The sequence below is a fragment of the Neolamprologus brichardi genome, chromosome 20 (assembly GCF_056152115.1).
Source record: "Neolamprologus brichardi isolate AB-2024 chromosome 20, ASM5615211v1, whole genome shotgun sequence".
In the NCBI taxonomy this organism is placed as follows: Eukaryota; Metazoa; Chordata; class Actinopteri; order Cichliformes; family Cichlidae; genus Neolamprologus; species Neolamprologus brichardi.
Window position 1 is genome coordinate 10,667,052 of NC_142123.1, and position 20,013 is coordinate 10,687,064.

The 20,013-nt window shown below is 41.2% G+C and overlaps 1 protein-coding gene across 2 annotated transcripts in view; it reads right to left on the bottom strand.

Moving 5' to 3' along the window:
• Nucleotides 1–20,013, bottom strand: part of prex1 (phosphatidylinositol-3,4,5-trisphosphate-dependent Rac exchange factor 1) — a 78,425-nt gene that overhangs the window by 14,613 nt on the left and 43,799 nt on the right. For both annotated transcript variants that reach the window (XM_087833522.1, XM_087833523.1), the window contains exons 13-26: nucleotides 19,670–19,719; nucleotides 17,718–17,793; nucleotides 16,962–17,034; nucleotides 13,910–14,055; nucleotides 11,937–12,029; nucleotides 9,999–10,147; nucleotides 9,821–9,906; nucleotides 8,189–8,328; nucleotides 6,840–6,984; nucleotides 5,920–6,092; nucleotides 5,447–5,608; nucleotides 4,640–4,850; nucleotides 3,400–3,676; nucleotides 2,386–2,604 (exon numbers count right to left, since the gene is read on the bottom strand). In XM_087833522.1, the coding sequence (XP_087689648.1) occupies nucleotides 2,386–2,604; nucleotides 3,400–3,676; nucleotides 4,640–4,850; nucleotides 5,447–5,608; nucleotides 5,920–6,092; nucleotides 6,840–6,984; nucleotides 8,189–8,328; nucleotides 9,821–9,906; nucleotides 9,999–10,147; nucleotides 11,937–12,029; nucleotides 13,910–14,055; nucleotides 16,962–17,034; nucleotides 17,718–17,793; nucleotides 19,670–19,719 (2,000 nt within the window). The remainder of the gene's footprint in view (nucleotides 1–2,385; nucleotides 2,605–3,399; nucleotides 3,677–4,639; nucleotides 4,851–5,446; nucleotides 5,609–5,919; nucleotides 6,093–6,839; nucleotides 6,985–8,188; nucleotides 8,329–9,820; nucleotides 9,907–9,998; nucleotides 10,148–11,936; nucleotides 12,030–13,909; nucleotides 14,056–16,961; nucleotides 17,035–17,717; nucleotides 17,794–19,669; nucleotides 19,720–20,013) is intronic.

Sequence of the window (20,013 nt, forward strand, 5' to 3'; positions counted from 1 at the left end):
TCCTGCCAACAGTGTGAGTACGACTGTGATAATTAACCTGTCCGCAGTAATGGAGAGCAAACACACCTCTGCACACAGCTCTCATGGTCTCACTTACATTAAATTATATACAAGATGATAACTTCTCAATTATTAATACAGGTGGGGTGATAGTGAACAACTCATTAGCAACTTCTGACATTCCTACTTAAACTGTAGCCATTTGTTATACGCTATTTATGTGCTAGTCAATGCAATTGTTTTTTTTTAAAAAAAGGTTTAAAATATGCTAATAATGTCAGCATATTCACTAAAACAGCTTGAATGATTACATTCTTCCATAATCCAATAGACACTTTATATATTTTTAGCACATTTTCCTAGAAAAGATACATATTATAGGTGTTTTTAGGCTTATTTACATATTAGGCAAGCAAGTACAAGAAAAAAATGGTGATACAATCTACCTCTGAGCTACCTGGAAAAAGTAGACTGGAGAAATTTTAGATAGAAAAAATAAAATCTGGACTCAGACAGGGAAGGGATTCAGTGGTTTAGATGAGTATTTTGCTAGTGTGTGTCTGGGTTCACTTCTCCCCATTAAAGAGAAGGTCTAGTGCAGATCAGTACACTTTATCCTGCGATCAAACATCCACTACTGATGGATAATGCTCTCATCCACACAGTGCTCACTGTGGATTAAAACATCTCAGTCTGCTCACCTACAGCTCTCTCCATCACCATCATCACATGTAAGCAACATGTAGCAGCACCTTACTACAAAGAAAGGTCCGAACAACACCACACACATGCACACGCACACATGCACACACACACACTAGAGAAGCAGTGATTTATGGGAGACACAATATACCAGAGTTTGGAACAAACACTATTTTCTTTGTGTATTTGTGTGTGTAAAAGTCATTCTCCCCTGTTCTAACATTGCGTCTGTCACAGGCTGCGCTTGGCCACTGACCTCCAGCTGTTGAGTTCTACTGTGGTTTGTCACCACCTCAGGCTTTACTGCCTGATTCTCTCAGCTGGACAAAAACTTTAAAAAAAAGCACCACCCACACGTGAAACACATAAGCACTTTTCATCACATGCAAAATTTTACAAGTGGGATGATTCATCCACATTCACTAGGCAGCTTTGTACAGCTACCTTGACCAGAGTACTTTTTTCCTACTTGGCCTCAAAAAACCCTGAGTAAACAGCTCTGTGTGCAAGTGTGAGTGCATGAGCGTGTGTTTATACCACACACAGAAGAGCCGACATTTTGCTATACATTTTATTACAATGAGGTAGCTGCATTTCACATGACGTGGCCAGGCTTTAATGACAGAGCGGGTGAGGAGGCCGCGCCCCAAACATTTCGCTTTATTATACACCAGCCCACCGCACTGACAACCAATAACTATATCTTAGTGGGTGGTGGAGGGTGGGGCTCAGTGGCTCTCTGTTCAGTGAACACACACACACACTCCTTCCCAAAAAAAAAAAAATCATCTGAATGAACTTGCAACAAGCAAATGACATAACCAGATTCAACCAGAGCATTTTGAAGTCATTTTTAGCCCTGCATCTCAGTTAAAATGGCAACATCTGGAATGAATTATAGCCTCCAAAGGGGGGAAATGAGAAGCATTATAGGTTTGTGGAGTAAAGTGGGAGTCTCAGAGCGCTGTTTTTGTTTTTAAGGAGTTGTTTTTAACCTGTGATGCTGCTATAACAGATGAATGAATAAAGAAAGAATGAAATGAAAATATTACTTTAAATAATTAAGGTCAAAGTGTTTCAAGTTATATAGTGGAGTTATATATAAGCTACTTAGGTCTCAAATTGTAGAAAATATAATTTGAGAGGTAAATACCTTGAAGGCCCCTGGAAAACCATGAGGTAAATACCACTTTAAATGATATCATGCCGACTTGCAATAGAAATATACAGAAAAGGTGAAAGTATGCTCTAATATGCCAGTTTGAAATCAAGAGCAAGATAAAAAGTTTTTAGAATATAGTCCAGTTGTGTTTTCCAATATGGATGTAAATCCCATTTTCCCAGCATTTTTGATAGACAGTGCAGTTTGCTCCCTAAGCATATCCAGCATATCCTGTTTCCATAGGCTAACAAGCCAGCAAGGCCTTCTTCTTAATCACCATCATCTTAGGCATTGTCCTGAACATTGGGAATTTCTGTCATTTTAAGATGATTTTGCTTAAGTGCCCCTAGTTACCAACTCCAGGCCAATGAAATTCATATTTTCATGGTTTTCCAGGGGTCTTCAACCTAAGCCTGTTTATTTGAAGCTTTAGCTAATGTGTCTTATCAGCGCCTTGTTATTACCTTTTCAGGTGCCAGGTTACACTGTAACCTGTAGCTGCATATTCAGTAAGCACTTACCTGTAGGAGTCCCTGTAGCTCATTGTGTCGTGGCCGGAGTCCTCCTGGTCCTCCTCGTTCACTTTGAAGCAGACTCGTTTAGTGACGCCCTGCTCCACTTTGTCCTGGTCACATCCATCCTCACAGGGGACCAGGGCGGGCGGCTGATTTTCCTCGTCGATTGGAGGCTCGCCGCCCTCTCCTTGGAGCTGTGTAGGCTCGGTGATGGATGACAACAGCCTAGAGAAAAAAATATAAACAAATATATCTGAAAACAACAAAATATAGATATTGCTCTTTACCTTGGAGACATTATCTACATATCTTTAGCATATGATAAAGAGCATATATCATAATTTATATAACATATATGCCATAATTTTGTGTTATGTTTTTAGCATATTCAAAACTTTTATACAACTTGATCCATAGTCATTTATATTCAAATTAAAGTCTTCATGTCAAGACACTGTTATGCTTACATTTCTAATACAATACACAATGCATGGGCTCCCCCATAACTAAAACATACACATGTATTCATTCAAATTGTCACACCCCTTCCTCAGCACAGACACACAATATGTGTCTCTTTCTCTTGATGTTATCCTGGCCTCACTCCCTGTTCCTGTACTGGGCCTGGCCCATAAATATTTTGGGCCTGAAGAATGTTCCTTTTGTAAATCCTCAGCTTTAAACAAGGCAGAGGGAGGACAGACAAAGACAGGCTGCTGTGGGGATAACAGCGTTTCACGCAGAGATCTCTGAATGTCAGCGAGAAGGTTACGAAAATAGCCTACTCAAAAACAGCAGTGGAATGGAAATATCTGATAACAGCAGAAGGTCGGTAATGCTGGGACTAATTTCAGAATGGATGTGAGTGAAAGTTTTCTTTTTTCTAATATGTGGCACACGTGATTGAAGAAAACATCTGCAGAATAGGCATAACCTTTAAAAGATAAGAAAAAAGTTTATGTGAAAATAAGGTTCAGTGCTGTTAAATTAAACGTGATGAATACGAGCTGTAATACTTACACATCTATTTGAGCAACATACTGCTTCATTTCCCTCACAGCAACGTCCAAACGACTGTACAAGTAAATGTAGGCGTCCTGTGTCTCGGTGTCTTCCTGTTTGAGCAGGAAACTCAAACCGCCTTCTCCGTGGCGACTATCATTCAAGCCCTCCCCTCCATCGACATTCACTTCCCCGCTGCCATCCGCTTCATCCCCATCCAAACCAGAGCAGCTCCAGGACGGAGCTCCCATGCTGGTCATGCAATGTTGAGTGTGGGACATGGGGTTCAGTTGTGCTAAAGGAGAGGAGAGATGTTACGGGTGATTGAATGAAAGAGACTTCACGCTCTGACAATAACATCTGTGCCAGATGTTCAAAAGCTATGAAGTAATACTCTTATCTGTTCTTAATTTGGTGTTGACGAAAAACAAAGTCTTAAAAAGACCATCGTTCAGCTAATATACACAGTAAAAGGAAGCCTGTTTATCTGGGTTGAATGCCAAGCTAAGCTGTAATAACCTGACATATCCAAAAACTGAAAACAGATTTAATACTCGTGGTGATCTAAGACAGTTCAAACTCTAACGACAGCTTTCAAAAAAGAGCCACAGCAACATCTCATCAGTACAAGTGCTTGGCAGATGTCTGACCGGCAGCTGGTGTTCAGAGGAAAGATGGGGCCGAGCATCTTGGAACAATGCTGACTGTCTGCTGTCTAGACAGCTGTACTGCCTTTTCATCTTTGCTGAGAGTAGAAGTTTACATGTTAACCTCTGAAATTCCTATTGAAAACCAAATTTCAAAAGTATTTCCAAACTTTATTCTCTCCTTGAACATCTTCTACTTTCCATTTCAACTAAATCTCTCACTTTTTTCCTCTGCTCTGTGACCTCTAACGCACCACAGAGTGAACACATTCCTGCTCTGCACTGAGGTCTTTGCTTACATCACTCACTCACTTCTCATGTCAGTAACTTGAATATAATGGCCGAGGGCTAACGGAGTCTTAATAGCAACCTACTCATCTAATTTTACCATGAGAATCCTTGTTGGGCCTTTTTGGTTACACTGGGAGGCTGGGGTTGGTCCAGTCACAGCATCAAATGCATCAAAGCATCAAAATGACCACTGAGCTAGTGGTAAGCTATATTACCATGAGAGGGATAAATCCCTGCAACGCTTACTTTACACAGTGAAAATGTGACACTGTTGAGATTGTTCTAATCTTCTTGGTTGGAGGACTGTGTGCAGCTCCTACCTTGGTCGGGGTCCAGGCCAAAGATGGAGTTTTTACGACCAAAACGGATGCTGAAAGTCCTGCCGGCAGAAGTAGTGCTTTTGGGGTAGGAGACCTGCATCAAGTTGATGTGGCAGTTGGTAGGAACAAAGTCCATGCAGCCCAGTGGGTGAGGGCGAACCCCAGCCTGCCTGACAGAGGGCCACACCTTGTTCCTCAGTTCCAGAGCAAACTGTGTAAAAAGGGAAACAAAATGGGAGAAGCCATGAAGAAGAAGGTAATGAGTTTAGTGAATTAAAAAATGATATGACTACAACCGTTGCATCTTCATGATATCGCAAAGCTTCTGATAAGGGTCCTGGTATGTTAGCAAGTTAATTAAAGTTTGCATGTAATCATTGTAGATATTAGCTTTCTTATCAGAATGAAGCTCCTGGATGTTTCTTAGATGCGATGCTATTTTTAATAATTCAATGGGTTTGGATTTTATATGATTTTTTTTACAGTCTGTGTAATATGTAAGGAGAAAATAAGACAAATATCAAAATGTGTTTACCAGGTAGTGGCATATGGTTTACACGACAAACACAACTGTCTTGAAAAAGCATTTTGTGAGACTCTTAACACACTTTCACCAAGCTGCTCAAAACGCATTTAATGCAATAGGAGTAGTGTAAAAAAAAAAATTGCCATGTCTTTTTTGGGGGGAGCAAAAATGTGAATTTATTGCTATAGAAAAGGATGTTCCACTGAACCGTTTAGTCACATGTCACAAAATAAATTGTGTTTAGTAAACTAATGTGACTGAATACCAGAATGTCTCAATACCTGCTGATAGCTGCTGATACGCCTCCTGATACTCTTCATCTTGGTCTCGCAGATTTGTCTGAACTCGTACTGCGGCATGGTAACGACTCGGTCGCTCGGGGAGATGAGCTGGCTGCAGTTATGAACGAAGCGGCTGTCATCGCCCGAAAATGCCTCCAGGATCTGTAGAGACAAGAACAATTGCTGAGGATGGATCACCTTGACAATAACAGTTTAGGAACCCGATTTAGTCCATTTCAATCACTGGCAAATTAGCATTTTTAGCTGTAGCAGCGAAATAATAAGGCAGCTGAGTTTTACCCCAGCTAAACTTTCTGCTTTCCAGTTAAGTGAAACCAGAAGCAAAAACAAAATATTAAGCTGACTTTACTGTTTGAAACGTAAGCAATATTTAGCATGACTATCCACCAGTCTAACGATAAATGCATATGTAGGCTTTAGCTGAACAAACTTCTCATCTTGACAAAACTCACTTTCGCAGTGAGGCTGAAGCAGCCTTTGGGTTCTACTATCTTCTCCAGGACGTGGCTCTTGATGCCTGCAGTGCTCACATATTCATACACCACGCCATGCTCCAAGTGGACGTTATCAACTGTCAGACTGACCAGAGGCAGATCACACAGGGAGAGTCTGCCCAGCTTGCAGTCTGTGGATCACAGATTTCAATTAAATACTTGACATACATTCGAAAGTAAATAACCAACTAAAATACAATAACCGAAAAAATCAAATGATATGTGCATGTTTAAAAAAACTCAAATCACTTCAAAATCATGAAAAAACAAAAATGTAGTGCATATAAAAATCTCTGAGGGGAAAACACAATATCATTTTAAGTCATTTTAGTAAAGGTACACAGTGTGCTGCACATCTGTCAAGTGTGCTAACCCTGCCAGTACTGTGGGAAAATTGGCCACTAAGTGTACACTGAATATTACTTAATGGCGTCCTATGACTGTAGCGTGCGGAAGTGTCATTTTCAAACTGCGAATTTTCTATATCCAGAGCAAATTACCTACTGCTGAAGCCATTTTTACCGGCACGGTGAATATGACCCAAGTCAGAAGCCAAATGAAAAAAACAAAAAAGCATTGTAGATGGAACATAATGTTTTGATGTAATGTTTTTGGCAGGGTCACATGTTTTTAGCATGAAGCCTGCAATCAATCTGGATTCACACACGAGGCAAAAAGCTGCCAAAGCAGCACTAATCTCGCTCAGATACATTTTGCTGACTGAAATGAAACTAGCTGACATGAGCAGAAAAACCGCAAAGGAATTGGGGATTGAAAGCTTCTTACAGAAATTAAAGACATACTGCGACACTGATAAAACTTTAAATCCGAGCAAAACAAAAGACTGTTGCAAACAATTTCAAAGCAACACGTTTCACCTGTTCCATTGGTGCTTTTGTCCTCTTCGTGGTCAGAGCCATTCTCCACTGGGTAAGGCTTGAAAGGGCTGTCCTCCTCCTCATCTGCACCCCTCTCTCTTTGTAGCTCTTCCACATCCTCGAATGCTCGATACACCCAGTGACACTGTGGGATGAAGATTAAAGCTCATAAAAATCAGTCGCCGGGGCGCCTGCTGTCTGGGTCGCCGCTCTCTCACCAGTTCATCTAGACAGACCCATCCAATATTAGTTTTACCAGCCGTCAGCATGGCTGCAGTGTTTGGTAGACTATTTGTTGGAATTTTAATGTGGATGAGAACATGATGAAAAACAGAAACATCAACATCAAGCTGTGTAAATATGAGAGGGCTTTATACACGTATTTTAGAGGGAAGTATGGATAGAGAAGCTTTTACCCTGACAATGCAATAAAGACTGATTCCACCTAAATGAACAATGCAATGCACTCAACCACTGACAACAAACTGGTTGAATGATCAGCTAAATAAAATAAGACAAAACAAAACATTGTACGGAGGACACCTTGCTCTGCTCTGTCTGCAGTCTTTTGAAATACTGCCTGGAGACATGAGTTGCTTCTGCAGGAATGTCAAAACAACCAGAGAGGAGTTTGTAGTTTTGACATCGGCCATCTAGTATTCAGTATAAACACTTGTTATTTAGTCATGGCTCAGTTTGAAAAAAACAACAACCCCAAAACAATTCACTAATGTTACTTTAATAAAGAATTTAACTCATGCAGTTTTGGCAGTGGGGCTGAATAAACACTGTGGATACTGTTTCACTCCAGGCAGGACTGTATTTTGAGTTGTATAACCTGTAGCGACATAGTGACAGCTTGTAATTCACTTTGGATCTCACTAAGAAACCTACCATTCCAGCCAAAAATGCAGATGAAATGAGCAAACAGTCAACTAATGCAAATGCTGTTTTTCTGAACCATCTCAGGAATGTCTGGCTGACCTCTATTCTTTGGGCTGTTAGCTTGTCAAATGTGGTTTTTATTGAGCTTTCCCCCATTAGTAAATGATCTGACATATTACCTTCCAAAACTACCACTGACACTATTCATGCTGTCTTGTGGCATTACTTGGTTTACTGTCTGCTAAATAAAGCGCTCAGGGATTTCCCTTACAGTTAGAGCCATAACAACACACAAGGACTGTAAAACCTCACAGAACACCATGCACCATACTGAGCAGGATGATGTGGTTTGTTGGGATTTAACTTTCAATTATAATATGGGCTAAATAAAAGAGACTTAACGCTAAAAAACCTGCTCTAATGTTACAGAATAGTTTGTTTTTTGTTGGACTGTGTTAGCTCACCGCTTGGAGAGGTTCCTGGTGAGTGCGCTGGGCTGTGAAATGCTCCAGGACCTCTTGGTAGTCGCTGTGATTGACACTGTTGCCGTTGACTTTCAGGACGACCTGGCCCGGCTGAAGACCAGACGCTGCTGCCTCCCAGCCTGTAATATTTCCACACAGGATCATGAGTTCGCACAAAGGCAAAAACCATTTACAATACCACACATACACTGGGAAACATTTTCTTCAGGATGACTGAATTAAGCATAACATAGTGAACTCATTAAAAAAAATTCTCAACAAAACATTTCCCCTATTGTTTCTACAGGAAAATGGGAAATCACTCTGTGGAGAGCTATAACATGCTGTCTCAAGCTACTAATGGCTTTACAGCCTGGAAGTCCAATCAACACCTCGATTAACCTTCCTGCCCAATCTAAAAATACCAGCAATGGCATCATTTCCACCCAGGGTGCCAGCAGTAACCACATTAAGGAGACTACTTGACCCATGAATGAAAATCTCCCAGAGAAAGTCATTTAAAAACAATGGGGTAAAAAATACTAGCCACTGAATTCAAATGAAACATATGTCATACTGAGTCTCAAGTAATTGAGGATGTTAGGAAAGTGAGAAAAGGAACATGTAGGGAAGAAGGAGTTGGGTTTAAGAGGGAAAGAAAGTGGAGGAAAGACAATAAAACCAAGGGACCAAATTTCTTGGCTGTACCGGTCTTTTTTTATTAGGGTGCGTGTGTGTATCCTCGCCTTACTGCTGCTAGGTTACAAATTGGGATTCATCCCTCATTTAACTTCTAAACACACTGCTGATTTTTCTATTTAGAGACCGACAAACAAGCTGTATAGTAAGGAGGCCTTAAAGAAAAGTAGGAGAAACGAAAAGGGAAAACAGAAGTAGCTGTCTTTTCAGTTACCCATTACAGTTTTAGCTCTGATCACAGAACATTGTGTGTGTTTGAAAAGTAGTTTGCTCTATTAAGGGTTTGAACCCTGACCGTGGGCTGTCTGGCTGACAGGTGGCCATAAAAACCTAATAGAGGCTCACTAAGAGCAGAATGTAACAGGTGGTTAGAGGCTAGAGTTACCTCATCTTTCCTTTGAATTCCCTCGGAATTATTTGTCTTTCTGACACCGTAAACACTTTTAATGCATTTACTGGCACTGGTGCAGAAATAACAAGGTCAACATCTTACAAATCTGTTCACGGATCTCCACTGTTGGCTCATAAGCAAAATATGGGTCACTTATAACTACATTCAAGAAATAATAATTTAACTACACTTCCCCGGGACCTGTAAAGTGCTCAAGTGCTCAACTGATTATTTTTCCATTACACGTACAAAGCGATGGTCTTATTTTAGCTTTAAATACAAAACTGCACACTATTTCTGCCATTTTGCCATGTGACAGAAACCAGATATTAACGATACAGCAACGCTGTTATAAATTACATTTTCGATCTGGGGTAATAAAAAAAAATTGTAGCCTACTTATTAAACTCTGGTACCGTGCTTTCGTCCTACGTGTTATTCTCTGAGTGTTCATGAGAGAAGGAGTAATAATGAAATTCTTCTGCTATCTCTGAAAAAAATGCATATTTCTGCTGATTGTTGTGGCTACAGAAGTCAGTTACCTTTCCTCACAGCGTGGACATGAGGAGGAACAGAGCCACTCAGTCTGAAGGAGAGACTGTCTGGGTTGTCAGGGATTTTTACGATCCTGGAAAAAAAGAAAAAGAAAATACCAATCAGACCAGTGCGGTCTATATGAGTGGACATTGTGTATTTCAGCATATATGCATGAGCCCTCACTCCTTGGCCTTGGTGCCAACCAGCAGCCGCAGGGAGCGTCGTATGCAGAAGGACTGGCTAATCATGGTTTCAACCTCCGAGAAAGGCCTGAGGAAAAGCAGGTCCTCGTTGATGGTGTAGATCTTCCTGCCCACCTGCAGGCCAGCCATCTGCACGGACAGACGGACAGACAGGAGACAGAATGTGGTTATTTATAGGTGGCAGCTTGCTTCAGCCTGAACCCCCTCCCAAAGGCAACATCCGCACAGTAAGAGTTTCAGGTCGGGGGACTGCAATTCAATTTAAAATTACGAGCGAGTACCGGAGTGAGACAGAGACTGTGTACAATTCCCCTGTCTAACGTGAATTACTCACAATCAAGTGCTGGTATATGATAATGTGCCTCCAAGGAGCAAAGAAGAAAACAAACAAACAAGCGATAAGACGAAAAGCATTGTTTGCTGCTCCAAATTCCCACAGCCTGTTCTGTCTTGTCGTGTATTTTCCAGCATTTGACTGAAGTTGTATGGAGTGAGTGCATATAAAGATTCGCCACTGGATATGATAAAAATGCATGATTGCTAGACCTGAGTGTCATGCCTGCTTTGTGTTAGATTTGCACGCACTTCCAGATTGAAGGGCGTCACTTTATAATTTTTTTCCTAATGTTGCCAGTTGCTCTGCCTGCGACCTCTGATGCTTTGTCGGATCTTGCCAGATTCCTTTAGCTAATATACAATCTCTTCAGTCACGGCGCGTTGCAGCTGCACAAACCAGTATACCTGCTCCCAAAGAAACAAACATTTTCAAGCTTTTCACAGTCGGATTTCAGCTTCTGAAATCTCTTTACAAATGACAGACACACAGCAAATCAGCCTGCAGCATGCATTTAAATGCAGTCATCTTCAGTCACGTTGTGAGAAGAATGCAGCCTCTGTGCGCTCACTGTGTGAGTCCAGTGTCCTGGGCAAAGATCCGGTGGGATGGCCTTGGTTAAGCCAGGCCTCGACTCTGTTTGAAGGCCCAGCGTGGATGTAGGAACGACTGGGAGGAGCCAGAGCTATTTGAATGCAGAGGGGTGCATGTATATGTGTGTGTGATTACACAGCATGGGTGCCAGTCTGCACGTGACTTTCTATAATAGTATCATATAGTGAAAGAGCTCAGTGTGTGAGTGTGTGCCTCTCAGCCCTTTTCAGAGCCCCATGGGAATCAGCTGAGCTTCATTCACAGCGCTGGCACACGGGCTGTGTCACAACTAGCAATCCTCGCCCCACTGTGGGGAGTGGAGGGCACGGGGGAATAAATAATAGAGTGAGAGCGGGTTCGAAATTAAGGAAAAAAGGAGTAATAAGGAACAGAGAAGCAAAGGTTTAGTGTGGTAGTTGGGCAGTGCATAAAAATGAAGATTATCGAGAGCTGCAGAGCAGCACAGGGGCACGGGAGAAATGAGGATACAAATGTGGAAATAGTGGGGAGCATGACAGTTATAGTCAGGCTGTGGAGGAAAAACAACCAGGGCACCATCATGTGTGTTCATGACAACATTGCAATGATTAACAGTATACAGTCTGGGCTGTGAGACGGACAGGCCAGAAGTAAAGTATGTCACCTGTCTAAGGCGAGTAAGAGGACATAAAAAGAGGATGAATGATCAATAAGACAAGAAAACATTGGCTCGTCCATCTTGTATTAGCACAGCCATTGAGCTGTCACTGTTATTCCCCTCCCCATCATCAGTGAAGGCTGACACAATGGCACGGACGGGACAAATACCAATATGGAAGCTGCTCCCTCCTAAACGTAAAAATATATCTGCAAATGGCTCTGCAGCCAATCAGAGCAGAGTTCTCAAAAAAGCGAGAGAGACAGAGTGACAGCAGCCGTCCGGAGAGTAGACAGCCATTACCTAGTGGAACTGACACCCCGAGGCTGGAAGAAGTGTGTGCGTGTGTTTACCTCAGCGTGTGAGCCCCTGGTGACAGATTTCACAACGATGGCCTTGTTCTTCTCCTCAATCTCAAAGCCGTAGCCTTCCTCCTCGGGGTGAATCTAGCACAGAGAAAATTGACTAATTACTTCCACATTTTCACCGCTGACTGTCAGGCTTAAAATGTCTTGAACTGATTTAGTATCACAAGTAAGCAAACAGGAAAATAATTTTAGATGCACACATATTCATCATCTTTCTGTCTCCCTTGGTTCTGCTGCTGTAATTCTGTGCTGTTAGTCAGAAAGCAACTGTAGGCTCTGGCTATAAAACGGCAACTTGTCTTCATGGCAGTGACCTGGTTTGTCTGAGAAATCAATTTACGGCACTTTTTCTGGGTGGTCTCACAAGCAAACTATTCACACATAATCACAGTTTCATTAGCCATTTGTGACTTTCATTCCGTCTCAGGTGCCTTTGCCTGATGTTGCTCTCTGCTCTCCATATTGTATTCCCACTTGGGGTTGAGGCTTAAAGTTAAATGCTGTCGTCGCCAAACACATTAGCAGCTTCCATTAGTTAAGCTGCTGGGGCCATCTTCCTGCTGCACAGTCCTGATAAGATGGGGATCTCTGCTATTATATCAGAGGAGATGACCGTGGAAAATAAAGAGTTCCTGCACTTCACTTCAATAATAGGCATTGGGGGGGGGATTAGTTCCGCTAATCAAGGAAAAGGGCCTTTTCCACTTCTTGTGGAAAGCCAGATGGCGTGCCTACTTCTCACTATGACATGAAAAGGGATGCTGATGATGCTTCTAGGTTTCCCTGAAGATAATGGACTCAAATAAACAGTTGACTTTCTGTGTGAGTTTGTGGAAACCCCCGAACACTTGACCCAGTGTTGTGCAGACTGACTTTTACTGTATGTGTAAAAAAATATTATATGCTTTTATTGTAGGCGTCACGCCACAGATGTGATTGGAATTAAAGTGAAAACCTAAGTGACCCAATATCTGGGCAGTTAGTGCACATACCATATTCCCCTAAGCAGCCCCTCCTCTTTCTACAAAGAATATTTAATAGTGTCGAACTGGACGCTCAGTTCTGGAGTGATTATGGACATGTTTGCTGCAAATTACACCTTATAAGAGTTAAAACTAAGTTACTGTTTATTTAAATCTTACCTTTTTCTGCTGCTAAAAAAAGAAAATGGCTATGCTGAAAGCCATTTCAAGAAATGGCACAATGCTGACTGACGCATTTTAAAAGGTCTTTAAAGCAGACCAAGCACTAAAGAAGGAAAAGGTCTTGTCCTGCTTTTAACTGCACTACAGTCATCAATCATCAGCTCACATTTTTTGTATTTCAAGAATATTCATCGGCTGCCGTTCGTTTCAGTCATCTCTCACAGTTATCTCTTGTATCAGCAGCAGCGCAACAGAGATTCATCCCGGCCGATACAGCTGATTACATTACAATTATATTCAGAGCAAAACACTCAGATGCATAGTGATCAGAGCGATTTCAAATGTGCTTGTTGTCATCAAAGCTACTCGTGGGAGGGGGGGGGCGCGACGACTGTGTATAGTGGTGTTAATAAAATTTAGATGTGGAGATCAGAAGAAGGCACACACAGGTATATATGTATGCAGGGTTCTACAGTCAAAATGCATGTTTATGCCCGACAGCGTAACAGGATAACTTGAAAAACCTTGTTTTTGTTATTTTTGCATCAGTCTACAGTACAGTGGCTCATTGTTTCCCATCATGCTTTTGTTTGGTCTTTGGGGTGGTTAATGCTGTGCAAGGTAATCAAAACATCTTTGTGCCATGTTTAGAGCATCGGAATGATGTTCGCGAACCTTTTAATTATTAGCACGTTTTTCTCGTGGGAAAATGATGATGCTAGAAGTGTTTTTTTTTCCCAGATTCTGGCAATATCTGCATATCCATGTATAGATGTGGGAGCATGTGAAAGTGTGTACATGAGTGTTGCTCACCACAAGGGATTTGACTAAGATGTTTTCAATGAGTTTGAAGTCATTTCGCTGGAGCTGCTTGCTCTTGGTGCCAGTCCCCTCGGTTTCCTCGTCAGCGTAGAAACGGAAGAACTGGGACTCGTCTTTAAACTCACTCTTCTCCAAAACTGAAGTAAATGTTTTTTTTAAAAACACAAAAATGTGGTAAATGTGTGCAGAATGTAGCCACAGCAGATAACAAAGAGAAATAGCAGAACGTCACAGTTTCAGTCTTGCAAGATCAGTGAAAAGTAAAAGAGCAGAAAGATTTAAAAAAGGCTTTTTTAAATAAAGCTTTGACCCAACTTCCAAAAAAAAAAAATCTAGAAAGATACATGTGTTTATAGAAGCTTTAATCTTTGGGAGTCTTCTACACAAACAAGCTAACAGTTAATTAGCTCATTAGCTGATGATTTTAGTAAGAGCATCTGGAGCAAGACCACATCTGGACTGCAGCCAACACAAGTCTTCCAAACCAAGGTTGGGAAGACTCTCAGGAGGACACAAGAAATTGTGTGTGTGTGTGTGTGTGCGCGCGCGCATGTGTGTGTGTGTGTAAATCCCACTGTTGTACTGAGGTTCACTTCAACACATGGGGCACTGCAAACAGGTGAGAACCATATTATGGTCGCTTTGTCCAATCACAGTAATTGTGAAGAAAAGACCCAACACTTGTTTTGAAAGATCTCCCTTTATTTTTATGTTGTTACAGGCCTGAGGCAACAGAATTAAAGGGAGAGGCTAACTTATTCTGTCTCAATAATTATGCAGTACTAACAGCAGTCAAGTCATTAAGCTGAAGCCCAAGTGCACATCAGTAAGCACGGCTACAATTACAGGACACACACTATTGTACCGTACAGTATGTCTTTTAACTGCATTGCCTTGCCGCAGCTTTTTGAAGTTTGCTCTAAAAAGTCACGATGCGTTCTGTCACGTCTCTTTCCAGAGAAACAGACCCAAAAAAAGTCCATCTGGTTTGCGTCTTAGGAGGATTTGGAATTTGTGACATGAGGCACAAACATTTCCCTGACACAAAAAATGCATCCGAGGATGTTACCTAATCTGCCGTGTCTGTGCAGATGCATGACTCTCTGAGGCCACTGTAAAATGAGGCTTGTACGGGCAACACCGAGGGCCAAAGGTACCCAGCTGCTCAGAGATTTGATGAGCAACAAAAGTGTTCACAAACTCATTTTACACACACACACACACACACACACACACACACACACACACACACACACACACACACAGGTCACACCTACTCACACTGGCCTTTCACCAACTAAAATGAAGCACAAATGTGAGTTATTTCCTCTGACTCACATAGGCTGTGGCCATATAAGACTTTTACTCCTATTCAGCTGGTGGGGGAGTGCCGCTCCGGAAACTGTCACACACATAATGCATGCACAGTTACTCACACACTGCTAAATCATAATTTAAACACCCTGAACTGCCAACATTATCTAGCAATCAATTTTTTAAGGATCTTTGGAACAGAGTTTACAGAAATGCTAAAGAATGTTAAAATTATTTTTAAAAACAGATTTTTGTGAATCTACAATGCACTGATGCAGGAATTTGGGAAAACGTGTCATGATACATGATAAAGCATTTTCAGCGCAGTATACTTTTGCTTTATCTGGGTACAGCCGCACCTTTAAATGCAAAGTGTTGATATAAAGTGCAAAGCGCCAAAATGGATTTCCACAAGACAATTTGCTCTAGAGGCGATAAAGATAAATGATCAAACAATAATTTTCATGGCTTCAGTATTGATTTATGGATCTGTACTTGCTGCAGATTGAGTTGTGGTGGGAGGGAAACGTGTGGTCATGTAAATTATTATTGGCCTCTGTAAGTTACAATACTTGCAGGTGTCCGTGACGGTGAGCTTAAAGACAAATAAAAATTATATTAACTTTGCTACTCATTATCATCCCACGGATGAAGTGTTTTACAACCTTGTAACTTGAACCTTGTAGACATGAATGAAGAAGGTGAGGATAGTTTAAAAAATGGAGAGTGACAAAAAGAAGAGGAGTTTAAAAGGAAACGGGGTCAAGAGCAGCAGATGTGCTGACTAAGAACTAAAGAGAGTGACTTGTGAAGCGTGGTGGGCAGACAGGCTGAGAAGAGAGAGTTCCTCACCCCGAAGAAGGGCAGAGTAAAAGGAGAACAGGTGACAACCTCAAACAGATGGTAGTGAAAGCTGGTGCAAGCTAAGCAAGCAAAAAACAAAAGTCACTCTATAGTCACTTTTTACAGATGGCAGATGCAGGACTGAAAAAAGCAATCCTGTATATATTTATGCACATTATAATGTACATATACTGCACATGAGACTCCAGAGATGTTGTTAAACTGTGTTAAAGAGACTTTGATACGGATTCAAAACTTTAACATTTAAATTAATCTGCAGGTCTCCTTGATTAGAGTGTGCCCAACTATTATAATCTTGCATACTTCTCTATATGCTTCAGGAAACCAGGAAGTGCTGTTAACTCGTCACTTCTTCAGCCTTTCCACACTACTTCTTTTAAGTGCTTCCCACTTTACCCAAAATACATGTGTCCGCTGAAGACAGATTCAATTTTATGCATTAAACAGCGTTCACGGTTCAGTGGAGTGACCCAGACAGCCATGTAGCAAAGCCAAACAACTCTGGTTAGGCTACACTCCTAAAACTGTTTATGTTCAACGTGCTGGGCTGGGACCAAAGCAGCTCCAACTACAATGTGGTGAGTGAGGTTTTAAAAATTTAGACTGGGTATACAAGTTTAGGATGCCCCCTTTTTTAAGCCTATGATGGCATGCAAGAGAGAGTGGCCAATACAACATTTTTGTGGGGTTGACAGAAGGGGAAAGATGATGTAATCGAAAAGCACAGAAAGACCGGGGAGAGAATAAGAAGTGAAGAGAAAGTGCCACAAACACACTATTCAAATTTAAGCCAAAGCTGTGAGGAATCGAAACAATATGAATGATTAGAATCTGTCAAAAGTGCTTGAGAGTGAGTTTAACTGACCATGGTGCATGAAGCCGCTGTTACAGAGCCCCACTCCCAGCGTCACGGCATCCTCTCGGGACGAGCAGTCTCCCTGGGAAACCAAGTCAAGGACGCACACAGGGTCATTCACAATGCCTGTTTACACCTGCTCATATGCAGCATGCTGCTTCACTTTGTGACATTAAAAACTGTACAATTTAATCAGCACAGGTTAATATCTATGTGTCTAAGAACAAGTGAGAGGGAGAGATTATGACACTACTGGGTTACTTGTCCCTCAGTTTCAGTAAAGACAGTAGAAAATGTTAAAACTGCATTGAAATTTTACCTATAATAAAAGGCAACTTTTTCAAAATTATAATAATAACTCTAAATTTCTGAATTCTAATGTTTCACTAAAAAGTGCTTTTAGATAGAAAACACATGCTACATCATCCTGAAGGTCTGGACTGAGACAAGGGTGCACATTTACATTTTGGAGGAAACTCGGGATGGTAGCATTGACAGTAAATGTTTATGTGACAGTCACAAAAGTCTAAAAAGTGAAAATCCACCTTTTACCCAAATGCAACCCTAAAATTAATACATTTTTGAGCCACTAGTTTCGTTTCATTGTTCAATTTCAATGCATTGTGGTTGTTTTACACAACAACCACAATGCACTGCAGCAATTCATCCATTTACAGTAATAAGACACATCATTACTGAATGCACCCTTGGTGGCTTCAGTGGATTCACGTGAGCGTGCATCGGTGTAATATTTTCTTATTTTACCTGTGAGAGTAGCCAGTCCACCAGTTTGCTAGCAGGCACTACTGATTTAAAGGTTTTCAGATGGTGGTCTCTGTCCCTATAAGGAGCAACAAAAGATTGAATTAGATCAGCTTTATTGTTCAGTGCAAACTTCAATAAAAAAAACAAAAAGAAACAGTTACAAGTGTAGCAAAACCTCTTTGTGGTTAGCTGCTTTAACACCTTGCTGTGCATGCTATCTCACTGATGTTTGGTGTTACTATTCAGATGCATCGCTTAGCTTATGCTGAACTCAGCTAGTGGTCAGTTATGCTGAAGTCATCCGCATGAGATCCGGTCATTAACTTGGGAATTCATCTTTTGTCCTTCCTTTTTTTGACGACAAGCTGATCAGTCCCTGGTTTCACAGTACAGACCGCGAGATGAGCACCGTGCATTTGCTGTCCCTTTAACTTCTCACTCTGTAAGCTTACGATTTGGGAACAACCACAGCTCGCTCAGCCACAATGCACCAGCCTGCTCGACAAGTAAAACAGGAAATGCTACAGAGGATGTGTTTTTCGACGTGCAATTTCTTGGTTCTGCGAGTTGTATCACAGAAATAGACTGTGGTACATATGCCACTAACAGCCATACTCAGTATACTATATTCAGAATAAACAAGCGCCGTATATATTAAATGATGATGTGGGCACAAATGACACTGCTGACAACGCAGTGAAACAATCGTGAAAGTGGATAACTTCCCAGTATCGTTTTTATGATCAGCGACTTTCTGTTTCAACAACATAGTATACCCATGACATCATCGATGTTAATTCTATTAGTTTTATGTGCATTTTATCATGTAGTTGTTTTTTTCCGAGGCATTCTATCATTAGGAAATCATTGGAGGCTCTGTCACCAGACAAAGTTTAATAAAACAGTAGCACGGTTTTATGATTATTTATTATTCATAAATGCAACACATCCATCACTCAGACATTTTAATTAATGGTGTCTGCTTACAATTAAAAACAAATAAATAAATAAATAAAAAGCAAGGCCATCTTACATAATAAGTGCCTGGCAGGCAGAAGGATTGCCTTTGTATGTTAATAGGATTTGTCCCCAGACCAAAGGCTCTTTGTTTGCACCAATGGCAACCCCGGCCACTTCAATCAGTGGGTGAGTGATGGAGGGAAAGATAGAGAGATGAGCAGGGAATAGTATGAAAGGACAGGAGCAGAGAGGGAATGTGTGTACAGTGTGTGTCCTTGAGGGCTTATCACACAGGAACATTGTGAGTTTCCCATGGTTCCTGTTTCTGTTTAAATTTAGATTTTTGTAAAGTGAGATAACTCTATGCCACCTTATGGGATTATTTTAGGATTAGTATGTAATTAGTAGGTAAACCATAATTTAAACGACCCTAATTTAGCTACATATGTACATTAACATATAGTGAGGCTAACAAAGTGTGTGTTTATCTGTATGTATATACTACACACTGTAGTAATTAATTTTCTCAGTAGGTGCACTCAGCAGTAAAGTGACTGTGTGAGCATTTGTGTGTGAAATAGAGAGTTCACCATCATTTGAATATATAAGTCTAATTATTCACTAATACATATCCAGGTAACGCTCAATACTGTAAAGATAAAGAGACAAATGCTCACAGTAAGTGGCTCTCCTTAATCCTCTAAGAGCATGCTTATATAAGCCTCCAGCCATGAAAAACTGAATCCTGAAAGCATAAACCTACAGCAGCTCACGGCTGGCTCGGTTTTCTCTAGTTTGGAAGGGAAAAGGGTTTGAGGGTTGTCATTCCTGGCAGGGATACCATTTGTTCAGTCATCACAGAAAGGGTGACTCGGGGCGAATGTGAACCCTTCATGAATATGCATGTTTGCACCTGGAGAGCAGGGATGTTAAGAGCGGAGAATAAAGAATGAAGAAGGAGAAAGAAAAGAGGGAGAAGGGCAGGTACTTACTTGATGATAGGTGTGTGGAGGCTGTGAAGCCGGCAGTAAAGCCTGACGCCCTGTAACGATAGAAAAATGGAGCTGCTGACTCATAGATCATACACACCTTGGGTAAACAGGTATGAACATGGCTTCAGAACAACTGAAAAGAGCTACCCTAAGGCTATGAATTAAGGACAAAAAAATGTTTGTTTTTTTATATCAAACCCTGACAACAGTCAGGACTGAGAACAAATGGAGAGTTTGTCAAAGGTGGACAGTTTTGGAGGAACAATTTATTTTTTAATGGAACAACAGCCAACTGCATCATACGGCAGGATCCATCCACATGTGATGAGAGGATCAAGCTGTAA